This window comes from Oncorhynchus mykiss, chromosome 17, assembly GCF_013265735.2.
Source record: "Oncorhynchus mykiss isolate Arlee chromosome 17, USDA_OmykA_1.1, whole genome shotgun sequence".
Taxonomy (NCBI): domain Eukaryota; kingdom Metazoa; phylum Chordata; class Actinopteri; order Salmoniformes; family Salmonidae; genus Oncorhynchus; species Oncorhynchus mykiss.
The window spans coordinates 58,924,890-58,942,355 of record NC_048581.1 but is presented as its reverse complement, the minus strand read 5'-3'; the positions used below and the strand labels follow the sequence as shown (position 1 = coordinate 58,942,355).

At 44.5% G+C, this 17,466-nt stretch overlaps 1 protein-coding gene across 6 annotated transcripts in view; it reads right to left on the bottom strand.

The window, feature by feature from the left end:
* Positions 1-17,466, bottom strand: part of LOC110494239 (low-density lipoprotein receptor-related protein 1) — a 178,186-nt gene that overhangs the window by 68,724 nt on the left and 91,996 nt on the right. For all 6 annotated transcript variants that reach the window (XM_036950321.1, XM_036950323.1, XM_036950324.1 and 3 more), the window contains exons 7-12: positions 12,428-12,590; positions 5,035-5,257; positions 3,707-3,896; positions 3,436-3,579; positions 1,909-2,145; positions 1,534-1,714 (exon numbers count right to left, since the gene is read on the bottom strand). In XM_036950321.1, the coding sequence (XP_036806216.1) occupies positions 1,534-1,714; positions 1,909-2,145; positions 3,436-3,579; positions 3,707-3,896; positions 5,035-5,257; positions 12,428-12,590 (1,138 nt within the window). The remainder of the gene's footprint in view (positions 1-1,533; positions 1,715-1,908; positions 2,146-3,435; positions 3,580-3,706; positions 3,897-5,034; positions 5,258-12,427; positions 12,591-17,466) is intronic.

Below are 17,466 nucleotides of genomic sequence, written 5' to 3'. Positions count from 1 at the left end.
GGTCCATTGTGACTGGACAATTCTGCCCCAGCTGACATCTGATCGAGTAGCATTCTATAGGACGTCTCCTAACCACCCTCGTTCACCCCCACAGTGAACGGTCCCCTAGTCTGGCTGTCAATATACTGACTAATGACATTCTCTCCAGATTGGAGCTGTCTGTCAAAGCCCCTGATAGATGAACACCAAAGGACTATCGATCCAGCCAGCCGGCCACCACTATGACCAAGTCCAATATCGGCTGTTAAACAACTCATTATGTAACACCAGACTCTCCTCATCACACTGTAGTATGAGTGACCATCTGACTCAATCAATTTCTCCCTCTGAGACTCCTCCCCTCTACCGGTCTCTACCTCTCATCTTTACCTCTCCTTCCCCCATTCTCTCTATTCCTCCCTACTTCTACCTCGGGTTCGATCAATCTCACTCTCCTCGCGCTCCTCCACTCCGTCTCTCCTCGTCTCCCTCGCTCTCCCCTATTTCTCTCGCTCTCTCTGGCTGGCTGATTGATTACAGGTCTTAGTGGAGGTGAGCGCTTCTCCAGGAGAGTGTGTGGACGCACATCTCTCTGTCACGGCCAATCTAAAGTGTGTTTGTGTGTGTGTGTATTGCTCTAGGGAGCGGGCCAGCTGAGGGTACATCAATATGAAGAGTCACACACAGATTAAGACCGCTTGGAGAGAGAACCCCGGGTGCCCAGTACACTGTAGCTCAGTTGGTGGAACATGGCTCTTGCGACCCCAGGGTAGTGGGTTTGATTCCAGGGACCACTCATAAGTAAATATATGCACACATGACTAAGTCGCTTTGGATAAAAGCGTCTGCTAAATATCATATTATAAACCGGGTAGTTTGTCTCCTGGATGCTGAGGTATATCAGCCTTTTTTTTTCACCACTGGGGATTGTGGTATATGTCCTATTGCTTAATTATCACACACACACACACACACACACACACACACACACACACACACACACACACACACACACACACACACACACACACACACACACACACACACACACACACACACACACACACACACACACACACACACACACACACACACACAGAGAGAGAATTGTTTTGAAGCGCCATGAGGGGACAATGGGGGCTTAGTGACAGGAGGCTATTATCGACAGATGACCATCTGCTCTTTTGTGACCCACACACATATGCATGTACATTTTGTATGCATGTACACTAACACCAACACACACACTAACCCACACCCCCCAGGGTCAACTTTCCAATCATCTCCCTGCCACATCACACACACATGGGAGAGGCTCATTAGAATATCAAAAGAATCTATTAAGAAGCAGAGGGAATCAAATACTCCCAACACACACACACACTCTGAATTAAATTAAAACCTACCGCCTCCCACAAAACAACTTTTACCTAACCTCTCCCACACATCCAACCCACAAACGTTAAAGTTGCAGCTCAACAGTTTAAAGACCAATCTGAAACCACCATCTTTCCTTCCATCTTTCTCCCCCCCCCCTCTCTCTCCGTCTCTTACCCGTGCAGGGGGTCCACTACGATGGCGCGGGGGTGGGTCATCTTGCCATCGATGAGAGTCTTGCGAGTCTGGGAAGCCTTCTCCAGCCTGGCCACACTGATGGTCTTCTTGGGCCCATCATCTGTCCAGTACAGGTTATCAGCCATCCAGTCCACCGCTATACCCTCGACTGTATGGATCCCTGGAACACAGAGGAATAGGTGGTGAGAGGCCAGTCACCCTATTATACACAACAAAACTGGACAAACAGAGCTAAAATGACCACCTCTACCCTCACAAGAGCATCTGACAAGGCGCTAGCATTATTTTGGAACCAAAATGGCCACTACTCCCTATTACTGTAATGATTCCCGAAAATGGCCAACATTACCGTACCTTCCTTCAGAATGGTGTCCCTTTCTGTACCGTCGATCTTCTGGCGGCCGATGAGGTAGCTGGTGGCGTCGGCGAAATATATGAAGTCACTCTCCGAGTGGAAGTCCAGGGCTCTGGGGTTCATCAGGTTCTCTATGGGGATCATGTACTCATCTGGGACCTTAGCATTCATGTCCATCCCTCTGATGACCCCTGGACGACCTTTACCGTACACCAGAAACAGCTCATGCTCCGGCTCTGAGAAACAGCATGGGAGATAGAGAGGACTTACTGGGTATGTATTCATAAATCATCTCCGAGTAAGAATGTTGATCTAGGATCAGCCATCCCCCTGTCCATGTAATCTTATTCATTATGATCTAGAAGACAAAAACTGATCCTAGATCATCACTTTGAGATGCTTTATGAATAGGGGCTTTTGACTGTAAACTTATTATAAACACAAATCTAGTTAGCATCTCTCTAGCAAGTCTGCCCAACCTGAGAGGTAGCTTCTTAAAAGGATTTCAAGTCACACTACAATGCTACGACAGACAGACATGGGACCAGGAGGAGGAGAGTATTGGTGAGGCCTTTGTTGTTTGATGAGATCCACATGATTCCAATCCCTTCCAATATTCCCGGCTTTCTTAAATCTTGTGACCGATTGCGTCTCAGAAAAGAATTCCCAATTGAAATGCTGCAACTAAATTACACTGCTCCCATGTCATTTGCATGATTTAAAACAGACAGAAAAGGCGCAAGAGCAGCATAATCCCGTCAACCTAATGAGAATCGTAAGCGATTTTCAAATCATTCAAATGAACAAGCGGGAGTTCCGTATGGCATGGCGGACGGGAGCGGCTTCTGTTGAATCAATCTACCGTGGTGTGGTTATCAAGGCCACCAAAGGGTTATAGTCTAGAAACAGATCAATATGTGCTTGCTTTCATATCCTCACAGCATATTAATACATACCTTGCGGGCAAAGTGAATCAATCAGGGATGCGGCTGCAACTTACATGATGCAGCATACCGAAGTAGTCAATTGGAGAAAAGCCTGGTTAATACATGCACATTAGGGGTGTCCCAGACCTTAGCTCAGGGGCATGCGGTTTTCCTGACTGAACCTTCACTGCCCTTGGCACAGGTTCAATCACAGAATCAATCTATGCCTCCGGTTTAAAGTTACAGTGGGACTTCAGGCATGTAGACATTGATTAGGGAGGTTGGCTGTCAATGCCAGGTGAGTCAGACGATTTCTACTGCTCAGACATGAGATTTAGCTGCTCAAAGAGACCGCCGCAGAGGAGGAATGGATAGCCAGATTTGTGAAGGAGCTGATTGGAGGAGCTGAAAGTAGATAGGCTGTGACATCATCTGTGCCGTAGACTATCGTATGTAGGAATGGGTTGGCTGTGTTGTTGTATCTCAGAGCAGATATAATTCAGCATCTTAAAGCGGATTGGCTTGGGTTGTAAAAGTGCCTAACAGATAATAGGCTGTGCTGTGGTGTACCTGAGACGAGATTGGCTGTGTGGTACTTACTCTTGCAGGACTTCCCGTCACTCCCCAGGCTGAAGCCGGAGCGACAGCGGCAGGTGCGGGTCTTATGGCTGTTCCCCAGCAGACAAATATCAGAGCAGCCTCCTGCCTTCCCAAACTGGTCTGGCTCACATGCATGGCTACGCACTGGAGGAGAGGACTTTTTTTAGTATTCAAATTAATTTCAACTATACCACTATGTCTGTGGGTTCAATATAGAATTGATTTGACAATATGCCCAGCATAAAATACAGAACCCTATAACAACAGTTACCTGGGGGCTGGCGTCTCTGGTGGTAGACGTGCAGGGCTCCTCCCTTGTCGACGCGGGTCACCACCTGGTAGTCAGAGCTGTTGAAGCGGTTCACTCGGATCACACTGGTCTTAGGCTGCATGTTGGCGTTGTCCGAGTTAGTGGCATACAGGTAGTTCTCAAACACTGTCAGACCGTACAGATGCTCAATCTGACAGAGAGGGTGGGGAGAGGGAGGGAGGGAGAGAATAAGGGAGGAAAGAGAAAAAGAGGGGGAGGGAGAGAGAATGAGTGACGCAAAACCCCAAAAAGTCACAATCAATACAGCATTCCCCTTCACTCAGTATGTCCGAACCCAACCGCAAAGGTGCTTCAGAATTCTAAACATCACCCTTCGCATGACACAGGGCTCCATTTTATTCAATGCACTCTAGCAAGCCTAAACAAACACACATTCATCCGTGAGAAGAAAGCCAGGCGTACTGTCCCAGTAAAACAGCACTAACGTCACATAGACGTTGGAGGCCCATCAGTGTTTCAGATCAGAGCAACTAACGTCCATTAAGATGAGGCAGGGCAGGGATAAACACAGATGCTCTCTGCAACACAGCCCATACCACACCATCAATAACCGTCCATGGACTTTAAACTGCTGCTGATTGCTATCTGGCACACACACACAAATGAAGGGGCTTTGTGTGTGTGTGTGTGTGTGTGTGTGTGTGTGTGTGTGTGTGTACACATGTCTCTGCCCCCAGGCCCAGTGAGTAAATGAAGGCTATTACTTGTGCAGACAGAGACAGCTAGCGATAAAAGCCCTGCTAACAGGTTTAAAAGGCGCTTGGCCACGCCTGCCGCGGCACCGTCCAGAGCTCAGCCTTACCTCCTACTAATCAGCACTCTAATGAAAAGGCTACTGTCCACCCCCTGCTCTCTGGCCATAGCTCACCGGTCTACAAACTACTACAACCGCAGGGGAGAAAGGATCCTCACAGGAGAGAAAAACAAGGGAATCTCTACATAGATGTACACACAAAAAAGGGGGGGCACTTGGTTTTAGTGCCATGTATTTCCATTTAAGATTGAACTGCTTGGAAAACTATGAATGTAAAGTTCACAGCGCCTTACACTACATAAAGATGTCCATCTGCTCTACACAACATTAACAATCTACAACATTCCACAATGTTAAACCCACTTAACTGATCCCTTCCAGAACTCTGACGTATGCTAGCTTCCAGACAGTCTCAGGTTGATGAGCTCACAAGCAGGCCCTGAATGATAGTGCGTTTGTTCTTGCCCTCGATGTCCTTGTGTGCTTGTGTGTGCATGTGCGTGTATGTCCTCACCAGCAGGCCCTGTATGATGGTGTGTCTGTTCTTGCCTTCGTAGTCCACCACCTCTATGTAGTCCAGGTATGCATCAGCCCAGTAGACCAGCCTGCTGACCAGGTCCAGGGTGATACCGTGGGGGAACACAATCTTACTGTCCACCAGCTTAGTCCGGTTCTGACCATCCATGTCACAACGTTCCACCTTGGGGATCTGACCGTAGTCTGTGAAGAACACTTTACTGTGGAAGAAGAATAGGGGAGGGAGATGATTATAGACAAGAATTCTAGATTCTATTTTATTCCAAACATATTTCAGCAGGTAAGTTAACTGAGCATGACAATGTTTTCATTTCCAGCAACAACCTAGGGAAGAGCTGCGGGAGAGGAGAGACAGCTGCTTCACAGTGATTGGTTGATTGGTGAATTGATAAATGTAGGGGAAACTTGGCTCTGTAGTTGAATACCCCTTATTACCTTCATTAGGTTATATATGGAGGACTATTTGAGTGTGGTAAGTTTGTCCAACAACAACCTAGGGACACCTCCTGGGCCTAACTAGAACATTTGATATTCTATTATGTCTTTCTCCTTAAAAAGCTTGTTTACCGTGCCTCTCACTGGTTCCTAAACAGGAGGAAACTATCACTGTCTTGGACATGCTCTCGGAAAGGCCCCGGTGCACAACTGAGCAAGAGGACAAGTACATTAGAGTGTCTAGTTTGAGAAACAGATGCCTCGCAAGTCCTCAACTGGTAGCTTCATTAAATAGTACCCGCAAAACATCAATCTCAACGTCAACAGTGAAGAGGCGACTCCGGGATCCTGGCCTTCTAGGCAGAGTTGCAAAGTAAAAGCCATATCTCAGACTGGCCAATAAAAATAAATTATTAAGATGGGCAAAAGAACACAGACACTGGACAGAGGAACTCTGCCTATAGAAGGCCAGCATCCCGGAGTTGCCTCTTCACTGTAAACTCTCCTTCCAGTCTCATATCAAACATCTCCAATCTAAAATCAAATCTAGAGTCGGCTTTCTATTCCGCAACAAAGCCTCCTTCACTCACGCCGCCAAACTTACCCTAGTAAAACTGACTATCCTACCGATCCTCGACTTTGGCAATGTCATCTGCAAAATAGCTTCCAATACTCTACTCAGCAAACTGGATGCAGTTTATCACAGAGCCATCCATTTTGTTACTAAAGCACCTTATACCACCCACCACTGCGACCTGTATGCTCCTAGTCGGCTGGCTCTCGCTACATATTTGTTGCCAGACCCACTGGCTCCAGGTCATCTACAAGTCCATGCTAGGTAAAGCTCCGCCTTATCTCAGTTCACTGGTCAGGATGGCAACACCCACCCGTAGCACGCGCTCCAGCAGGTGTATCTCACTGATCATCCCTAAAGCCAACACCTCATTTGGCCGCCTTTTGTTCCAGTTCTCTGCTGCCTGCGACTGGAACAAATTGCAAAAATCACTGAAGTTGGAGACTTTTATCTCCCTCACCAACTTCAAACATCTGCTATCTGAGCAGCTAACCGATCGCTGCAGCTGTACATAGTCTATCAGTAAATAGCCCACTCAATTTTACCTACCTCATCCCCATACTGTTTATATTCATTTACTTTTCTGCTCTTTTGCACACCAATATCTCTACCTGTACATGACCATCTGATCATTTATCACTCCAGTGTTAATCTGCAAAATTGTAATTATTCCCCTACCTCCTTATGCCTTTTGCACACAATGTATATAGACTCTTTTTTTTCTACTGTGTTATTGACTTGTTAATTGTTTACTCCATGTGTTGTCTGTTCACACTGCTAGGCTTTATCTTGGCCAGGTCGCAGTTGCAAATGAGAACTTTTTCTCAACTAGCCTACCTGGTTAAATAAAAGGTGAAATAAAAGATACATTTAAAAAACTGTTTTAAGTTGAGACTAGTACACAGCGTTGTACGAGATCTTCAGTTTCATGCATTGGAATAGCCTTCATTTCTCACAACAAGAATAGATTGACGAGTTTCAGAAGTTCTTTGTTTCTGGCCATTTTGAGCCTGTAATCGAACCCACAAATGCTTCAGATACTCAACTAGTCCAAAGAAGGCCAGTTTTATTGCTTCTTTAATGAGAACAATAGTTTTCAGCTGTGCTAACATAATTGCAAAAGGGTTTTCTCATGATCAATTAGTCTTTTAAAATGACTTGGATTATCTAACACAACGTGCCATTGGAACACAGGAGTGATGGTTGCTAATAATGGGCCTCTGTACACCTATGTAGATATTCCATTTTTTTTTTTATTGCCGTTTCCAGCTACAATAGTCATTTACAACAACAACGTCTACACCGTATTTCTGATAGATTTTATGTTATTTTAAAGCTTGTGGAAGGCTACCCGAAACATCTGACCCAAGTTAAACAATTTAAAGGCAAATCAGTCAACTACACACACACACAAATATTATATAATCTCTAAATTACAGCCAAGAATATTACTCTCATCCTCTTATAGCAGCTGGACAACATCAGGCAGGGGAAGTAAATGTACCAGAGTATATTACTGCACAGACAATTATAGCACTGGGAATTGGTTGGAATGAAAAACAAATACTTGCACATGCGCGCACATACACAAACAGAGACACACACACACACACGGCGAGCACACACACACACACACACACACACACACACACACACAACCCCTTTTGGAATTGAGTTCCGAGACCCGTCATAAACAGCAGGGCTGAAATAAAAACATGACTATAGAAAAACAGTGAAAAGGCAAGATTTGGGAGCGCTCAGGGGCTCAGGGCTGAACAACACAAATGAAACATCTGCACTAAATTACTGCTCCCCCAAAACTTCCAGTCAGAGAGGGGAATGAAACATCTGCACTAAATTACTGCTCCCCCAAAACTTCCAGTCAGAGAGGGGAATGAAACATCTGCACTAAATTACTGCTCCCCCAAAACTCCCAGTCAGAGAGGGGAATGAAACATCTGCACTAAATTACTGCTCCCCCAAAACTCCCAGTCAGAGAGGGGAATGAAACATCTGCACTAAATTACTGCTCCCCCAAAACTCCCAGTCAGAGAGGGGAATGAAACATCTGCACTAAATTACTGCTCCCCCAAAACTCCCAGTCAGAGAGGGGAATGAAACATCTGCACTAAATTACTGCTCCCCCAAAACTTCCAGTCAGAGAGGGGAATGAAACATCTGCACTAAATTACTGCTCCCCCAAAACTTCCAGTCAGAGAGGGGAATGAAACATCTGCACTAAATTACTGCTCCCCCAAAACTCCCAGTCAGAGAGGGGAATGAAACATCTGCACTAAATTACTGCTCCCCCAAAACTCCCAGTCAGAGAGGGGAATGAAACATCTGCACTAAATTACTGCTCCCCCAAAACTTCCAGTCAGAGAGGGGAATGAAACATCTGCACTAAATTACTGCTCCCCAAAACTTCCAGTCAGAGAGGGGAATGAAACATCTGCACTAAATTACTGCTCCCCCAAAACTTCCAGTCAGAGAGGGGAATGAAACATCTGCACTAAATTACTGCTCCCCCAAAACTTCCAGTCAGAGAGGGGAATGAAACATCTGCACTAAATTACTGCTCCCCAAAACTTCCAGTCAGAGAGGGGAATGGAACACCTCCAAGTGTTTCGGAAAACTGAAACCCCTTCGCCCCTCCACCCACCCCTCAACCCCAGCCCATTGTTTTGGGTTGTGTAACAATGACAGACTACGGTGGCCCACATACTGGGCCTCTCATGGGACTGTTATGGCGTGTTAAAGCACACGTGCTCTGGGACATTGGTCTGTTCCCATGGGATTAAGACGGGAGGACAGACAGACTGCAGTGTGAAATTTGCTGTCTCACTGCATACATGCAAAGACATGCCCATCCAACCTTGACCAACAAATGACCGTTACATGATGAGTGTGAATGTGTGTATATGTAAAATGATTTTGCAGGTGTGTACATCAATTCAATTGACCTTCATTTCCTTAAAGGGAACTTCATGTGTGGTGATTAGAGGTCGAACGATTATGATTTTTCAACGCCGATACCGATACAGATTATTGGAGGACCAAAAAAAAGCCGATACCGATTAATAAGGATTTTTTTTTTTTTATAATGACAATTACAACAATACTGAATTAACACTTATTTTAACTTAATATAATACATCAATAAAATCAATTTGGCCTCAAATAAATAATGGAACGTGTTCCATTTGGTTTAAATAATGCAAAAACAAAGTGCTGGAGAAGAAAGTAAAAGTGCCATGTAAGAAAGCTAACGTTTCAGTTCCTTGCTCAGAACATGAGAACATATGAAAGCTGGTGGTTCCTTTTAACATGAGTCTATATTCCCAGGTAAGAGGTTTTAGGTTGTAGTTAATATAGTATTTATAGGACAATTTCTCTCCCATATACCTTTGACTATTGGATGTTCTTATAGGCACTTTAGTATTGCCAGTGTAACAGTATAGCTTCCGTCCCTCGAACCAGGAACACATCGACAACAGCCATCCTCGAAGCAGCGTTAGACTTGCAGAGCAAGGGGAACAACTACTCCAAGTCTCAGAGCGAGTGACATTTGAAATGCTATTAGCACGCACCCTGCTAACTAGCTAGCCGTTTCATATCGGTTACACTAGCCTAATCTTGGGAGTTGATAAGCTTGAAGTCATAAACAGCTCAATGCTTGAAGCAGAGCGAAGAGCTGCTGGAAAAACACACGAAAGTGCTGTTTGAATAAATGCTTACGAGCCTGCTGCTGCCTACCACCGCTCAGTCAGACTGCTCTATCAAATCATAGACTTAATTATAATAACACAGAAATACGAGCCTTTGGTCATTAATATGGTCGAATCCGGAAACTATCATTTCGAAAACAAGATGTTTATTATTATCGCAAATACCCCGACTGCGTGCAATGAATGCAAGAGAAGTGACAATTTCACCTGGTTAATATTGCCTGCTAACCTGGATTTATTTTAGCTAAATATGCAGGTTTAAAACTATATACTTCTGTGTATTGATTTTAAGAAAGGCATTGATGTTTGTGGTTAGATACACGTTGGAGCGACGACAGTCTTTTTTCCGTGAATGCGCACCGCATCGATTATATGCAACGCAGGACACGCTAGATAAACTAGTATCATCAACCATGTGTAGTTATAACTAGTGATTATGATTGATTGATTGTTTTCATAAGATAAGTTTAATGCTAGCTAGCAACTTACCTTGGCTTCTTACTGCATTTGCGTAACAGGAAGGCTTCTCGTGGAGTGCAATGACAGGCAGGTGGTTAGAGCGTTGGACTAACGTTAGTTAACTGTAAGGTTGCAAGATTGAATCCCTGAGCTGACAAGGTAAAAATCTGTCATTCTGCCCCAGAACAAGGCAGTTAACACACTGTTCCTAGGCCGTCATTGAAAATAAGAACATGTTCTTAACTGACTTGCCTAGTTAAATAAAAGGTGTATAAAATATATTTCTTTAAATCGGCCAAATCTATGTCCAAAAATACCGATTTGCGATTGTTAAGAACTTGAAATCGGCCCTAATTAAATCGGCCATTCCGATTAATCGGTCGACCTCTAGTGGTGATGGATTGGTATAAGATACAGTGCCTTGCGAAAGTATTCGGCCCCCTTGAACTTTGCGACCTTTTGCCACATTTCAGGCTTCAAACATAAAGATATAAAACTGTATTTTTTTGTGAAGAATCAACAACAAGTGGGACACAATCATGAAGTGGAACGACATTTATTGGATCTTTCAAACTTTTTTAACAAATCAAAAACTGAAAAATTGGGCGTGCAAAATTATTCAGCCCCCTTAAGTTAATACTTTGTAGCGCCACCTTTTGCTGCGATTACAGCTGTAAGTCGCTTGGGGTATGTCTCTATCAGTTTTGCACATCGAGAGACTGACATTTTTTCCCATTCCTCCTTGCAAAACAGCTCGAGCTCAGTGAGGTTGGATGGAGAGCATTTGTGAACAGCAGTTTTCAGTTCTTTCCACAGATTCTCGATTGGATTCAGGTCTGGACTTTGACTTGGCCATTCTAACACCTGGATATGTTTATTTTTGAACCATTCCATTGTAGATTTTGCTTTATGTTTTGGATCATTGTCTTGTTGGAAGACAAATCTCCATCCCAGTCTCAGGTCTTTTGCAGACTCCATCAGGTTTTCCAGAATGGTCCTGTATTTGGCTCCATCCATCTTCCCATCAATTTTAACCATCTTCCCTGTCCCTGCTGAAGAAAAGCAGGCCCAAACCATGATGCTGCCACCACCATGTTTGACAGTGGGGATGGTGTGTTCAGGGTGATGAGCTGTGTTGCTTTTACGCCAAACATAACATTTTGCATTGTTGCCAAAAAGTTCAATTTTGGTTTCATCTGACCAGAGCACCTTCTTCCACATGTTTGGTGTGTCTCCCAGGTGGCTTGTGGCAAACTTTAAACAACACTTTATGGATATCTTTAAGAAATGGCTTTCTTCTTGCCACTCTTCCATAAAGGCCAGATTTGTGCAATATACGACTGATTGTTGTCCTATGGACAGAGTCTCCCACCTCAGCTGTAGATCTCTGCAGTTCATCCAGAGTGATCATGGGCCTCTTGGCTGCATCTCTGATCAGTCTTCTCCTTGTATGAGCTGAAAGTTTAGAGGGACGGCCAGGTCTTGGTAGATTTGCAGTGGTCTGATACTCCTTCCATTTCAATATTATCGCTTGCACAGTGCTCCTTGGGATGTTTAAAGCTTGGGAAATCTTTTTGTATCCAAATCCGGCTTTAAACTTCTTTACAACAGTATCTCGGACCTGCCTGGTGTGTTCCTTGTTCTTCATGATGCTCTCTGCGCTTTTAACGGACCTCTGAGACTATCACAGTGCAGGTGCATTTATACGGAGACTTGATTACACACAGGTGGATTGTATTTATCATCATTAGTCATTTAGGTCAACATTGGATCATTCAGAGATCCTCACTGAACTTCTGGAGAGAGTTTGCTGCACTGAAAGTAAAGGGGCTGAATAATTGTGCATGCCCAATTTTTCAGTTTTTGATTTGTTAAAAAAGTTTGAAATATCCAATAAATGTCGTTCCACTTCATGATTGTGTCCCACTTGTTGTTGATTCTTCACAAAAAAATACAGTTTTATATCTTTATGTTTGAAGCCTGAAATGTGGCAAAAGGTCGCAAAGTTCAAGGGGGCCGAATACTTTCGCAAGGCACTGTACATAACATAAAAGACAAAACACGGACGCATAAGCAGTCTGGGGGCGTGTGTGTGTGTGTGTGTGTGTGTGTGTGTGTGTGTGTGTGTGTGTGTGTGTGTGTGTGTGTGTGTGTGTGTGTGTGTGTGTCCTCACCCCATAGTGGGGTCCAGGGCGATGCCCTTGGGGTTGTACAGCTCCTGGTCCAGCAGGGTGACACACGTCTGACCGTCCTTGTCACAGACAAAGATCCGGTCGTCCACGTCATCCACAAAGTAGAAGTTTCCTGTCAGCCAGTCAATAGCCATCTGCTCCACATCTGGACAGCAGAGAGAGAAAGAGAGAGTGAAATAGAGAGAGAGTGGAAAGAGGGAGGGAGTAGGGGAGATACAGAGAGAGAAGAGGAAGGGGGGCAAGAGAGAGAAAGGAAAAGGGAGGGAGAAAATAAAAATAGACGGAAAAGAGGAGACATAAAAAGATTAGAAACAATGAAAATACTTTACATGTCAACTGATACATCTTCATTGACCTGTTCTCTCTCTCAGGCTCGGTCGATGTGGGCACCTGCACGCTGTATGATCTAATGTACCGTACGGTTTAGTACTGTGGTAAAGGAAATGGTGGAGTGAGACATTGAGGTAATGGTAGGGAGCTCCATCATGACTTGATAGTCCCAGTGACTATAACCATATCTAACTGTCCTGCTATGCCTGGCTTTCTGTCTGTCTCTGTCTCACTGCTAGCTATGTAAACATTCCATTATGCACTCATTGCTGATGTTTCTAAATCTACAGCACATTAACCTGGCACCGTATTGTGTGTGTGTGTGTCCTCTACATACTGTATGTGCAGCAGAGTGGTGATGGAAGAGGGATACATATTAAGCTATAATATAACATGCAGGGTGGCAGAAAGCCTTGACACTCGCTTACAGAATGACACACAGTAACACACACACACAAGCATTCAGGCGCACACATACACACACACACACACTCAGACTCACGCAGGTCGGTTGCCTAGAAAGCCTGGCAGCCTCTGTAATTCGGGTTATTCTTTGCAATTTCCCTGAATGTCAAAAGAGATGACCGTGACATTGGCAAATTAGGCTTCCTCTAAGCAATGTTCCTGTCATTCACAGACAGACTCACTCTCTCTTACTCTCCTTCTTCCCAAGTCCACCAACAGTACGCAGAAGTTGCTCCGAACCACTGATACAGGGTTCGATTCTTTCTAAAAAACCTGCTGATGGTTTGGCTTAGGATTGGAATATCTGAGTACTATTATACCCATTATATACCCCCTGCTTCACTGTGGCTGCGTTCGGGAATTAGTTAGTTATCCAGTGGTTGTGTTATGGTCCTTTTTAATATGGTTGTTCCAGCTGGGAGAGGAGAGTGAGAATGTGGTTGTTAGAGTGGTAGAAATGGTACTGTGTAATCTCCCATTAAGGCTGGTAGATTTTCCCATGGCCTGAGGATAGACTCAGCCCCACCCCTCCAAGAACTTCAAAGACCTGGACAAACACACAGGCCAGACCTGATCTCAGATACTACTATACGTGCTACATTGAGCTTGTCTGTTACAATAATATGAATAGAAAGAAGTGCAAACCCCGTCCACCTGGCACTGTCCAGACTAAAGCAAAAAAAAAACGTCCACCTGGCACTGTCCAGACTAGAGAAGAAAAAAAAACGTCCACCTGGCACTGTCCAGACTAGAGCAAAAAAAAACGTCCACCTGGCACTGTCCAGACTAGAGCAAAAAAAAACGTCCACCTGGCACTGTCCAGACTAGAGCGAAAAACCCCGTCCACCTGGCACTGTCCAGACTAGAGCAAAAAACCCCGTCCACCTGGCACTGTCCAGACTAGAGCAAAAAAACCCGTCCACCTGGCACTGTCCAGACTAAAGCAAAAAAAAAAACATCCACCTGGCACTGTCCAGACTAGAGCAAAAAAAAACGTCCACCTGGCACTGTCCAGACTAGAGCGGGAAAAAACGTCCACCTGGCACTGTCCAGACTAAAGCAAAAAACCCTGTCCACCTGGCACTGTCCAGACTAGAGCAAAAAACCCCGTCCACCTGGCACTGTCCAGACTAAAGCAAAAAAAAAACGTCCACCTGGCACTGTCCAGACTAGAGCAAAAAAAAAAAAAAACGTCCACCTGGCACTGTCCAGACTAAAGCAAAAAACCCCGTCCACCTGGCACTGTCCAGACTAGAGCAAAAAACCCTGTCCACCTGGCACTGTCCAGACTAGAGCAAAAAAAAAACGTCCACCTGGCACTGTCCAGACTAGAGCAAAAAACCCCGTCCACCTGGCACTGTCCAGACTAAAGCAAAAAACCCCGTCCACCTGGCACTGTCCAGACTAGAGCAAAAAACCCTGTCCACCTGGCACTGTCCAGACTAAAGCAACAAAAAAAACGTCCACCTGGCACTGTCCAGACTAGAGCAAAAAACCCCGTCCACCTGGCACTGTCCAGACAAGAGCAAAAAACCCCGTCCACCTGGCACTGTCCAGACTAGAGCAAAAAAACCCGTCCACCTGGCACTGTCCAGACTAAAGCAAAAAAAAAAAACGTCCACCTGGCACTGTCCAGACTAAAGCAAAAAAAAAAACGTCCACCTGGCACTGTCCAGACTAAAGCAAAAAAAAAAACGTCCACCTGGCACTGTCCAGACTAGAGCAAAAAAAAAAAAACGTCCACCTGGCACTGTCCAGACTAGAGCAAAAAAAAAAAAACGTCCACCTGGCACTGTCCAGACTAGAGCAAAAAAAAAACGTCCACCTGGCACTGTCCAGACTAAAGCAAAAAACCCCGTCCACCTGGCACTGTCCAGACTAAAGCAAAAAAAAAAACGTCCACCTGGCACTGTCCAGACTAAAGCAAAAAAAAAACGTCCACCTGGCACTGTCCACCAACGTCCACCTGGCACTAAAGCAAATCCTCACAGGATTTCAACCCAAGTCTGACACACACATATGTTATGCCCCACCCCACTGAGACTTGAAGGGAAAATGCCCTGCTCCACCCAAACAATGCCGAATACAGCACATACAGAGGGTAGAGGAGAGAGAAAGAGCAACACACACTCCCTCCCTCCCACTCTCCCACTCCCTCCCACAGCAACCATAGACTGAGTGTTTGCCAGACTTATAGAAAGAGCCCCATTGTCAGAGTTGAAGGAAAAGGAGAGATGAGACACTGGGGAACACAGTGATACAGTCCCCTAAAATAGTAATATTATAACTGGGTTTAAAGTGTGTGGGTGTGTCTCTCTTGCGCTCTCTCTCTGAGGCAGGGGGCATCCCACAAGGTGCATTTTATTGACCAAAACTCAACCTACAAACACTCCCTCTTTCAATCTTTCACACACACACACACACACACACACACACACACACACACACGGTGGCGCGGTGTTGATTTAGGAGGGTCAAGGGGATAGTTTTCTCTAAAAGAGGAAAGAGTAGGATGATGAGGCAAATTCCATGGTCTAAGAGGGCAATAACAGTGTGTCTAGTGAAAGCTTACCAGCTCATGGCCAATAAATCTAAATGGAATTCAAAAGGAGGTTTCATTGTTAAACACACACACACACAATTTTCAATGTGATTGAATGGAGAGGGCAGGCAAAATGGATGACATTTATGCACTTAAGAAAAATATATATTTTTAATTGACAAAGGGGGGAGATGAGAGATTTTATGGTTTCCATTAGGAAAATGTATTATGCAGCAGCAGCTGGCTTAGAGGAGGAGATTTTTTGTTTTTTTTAAATACCTTTATTGTGCCAGTAGGAGAGGAGAGGAGAGAAGGAGGTTTACGGGAATCAGGGGTCATATTCCCCATGGTGCTTTTTATTTTAACATGGAACCACGCTTAAACACTCCCAGCTGGCCGCCAGGCCAAAATACGTTGATTAAGCCATGGATAAAACAAAAGAGAAAAGAGGAAGAGGAGGAGTGGAGGAAGAATGGAGTGAAGAGGAGGAGGGTTGAGAAACACCCTAACAGTGTGCTCAACAGCTAAAAACAAAAGAGTAGAAGAAGTCCATTGCCTATCATTGGAACTGATAAACAGAAACTCTGACTGGGAAGCCAAATACTTTTTTCCACCTTCCTCGCTTCCTCGCTCCCTCGCTCCCTCCCTCCCTCCCTCCCACTCTACTCCCACTCTACTCCCACTTCTCTCTTCTTCCTCCATGCATCATCACCCCATCCCTCCCCCATCCTGCGTTTCCTTCCCTAGAAGAGAGGAAAAACAGTCTGCATTCATTTACTGCACTTCTGTCTGACCAAAATTGCACTATAAAAACAACACAACATAATTGAAAAAACAGACCACAGTGCCTTTTTCCTTTTTTTCTCTCCTCCAAATAGGTTGTTTACTCTGCTCAGCCCTCTGCACCTCAATCAGAGAGAGAGGACTAGATTTATATACAGGGAATTTGTGAGGGCGTATTTCTAACCTGCACTTGCTATTGGACTAATCAGAGCCACATCTACAGTGAGCTCCAAAAGTATTGGGACAGTGACAATTTGTTTCTGTTTTGGCTCCAGCACTTCGGATTTGAAATGATACAATGACTATGAGGTTAAAGTGCAGACTGTCAGCTTTAATCTGAGGGTATTATTATCCATAGCGGTTGAACTGTTTAGAATTTTTTCGGTATATAGTCCCCCATTTTAGAGGAGCATAAGTATTGGGACAAATTCACATATGTGTATTAAAAAGGAGTCAAAAGTTAGTATTTGGTCCCAAATTCCTAGCAAGCAATGATTACATCAAGCTTGTGACTCTACAAACTTGGATGCATTTTCTGTTTGTTTTGGTTGTGTTTCAGATGATTTTGTGCTCAATAGAGCATGAAATGGTAAATAATGTATTTTGGAGTCACTTTTTTCTAAATAAGAATATAATATGTTTCTAAACACTTCTACATTAATGTGGAAGCTACCACAGATAGTCCTGAATGAATCGTGATTAATGATGAGTGAGAAAGTTACAAATCTCACACCCCCAAGACATGCTAACCTCTTCCCATTACAATAACAGGGGAAGTTAGCATTTTTGGGGCGGTATGATATTTGTGCATCTAACTTTCTCCCCCTGCCTCCTCACATCCACCTTCCTATCCCCAAAGCCAATCTCCTGCATTCAAAACACTCCAGTCTTAAACACCATC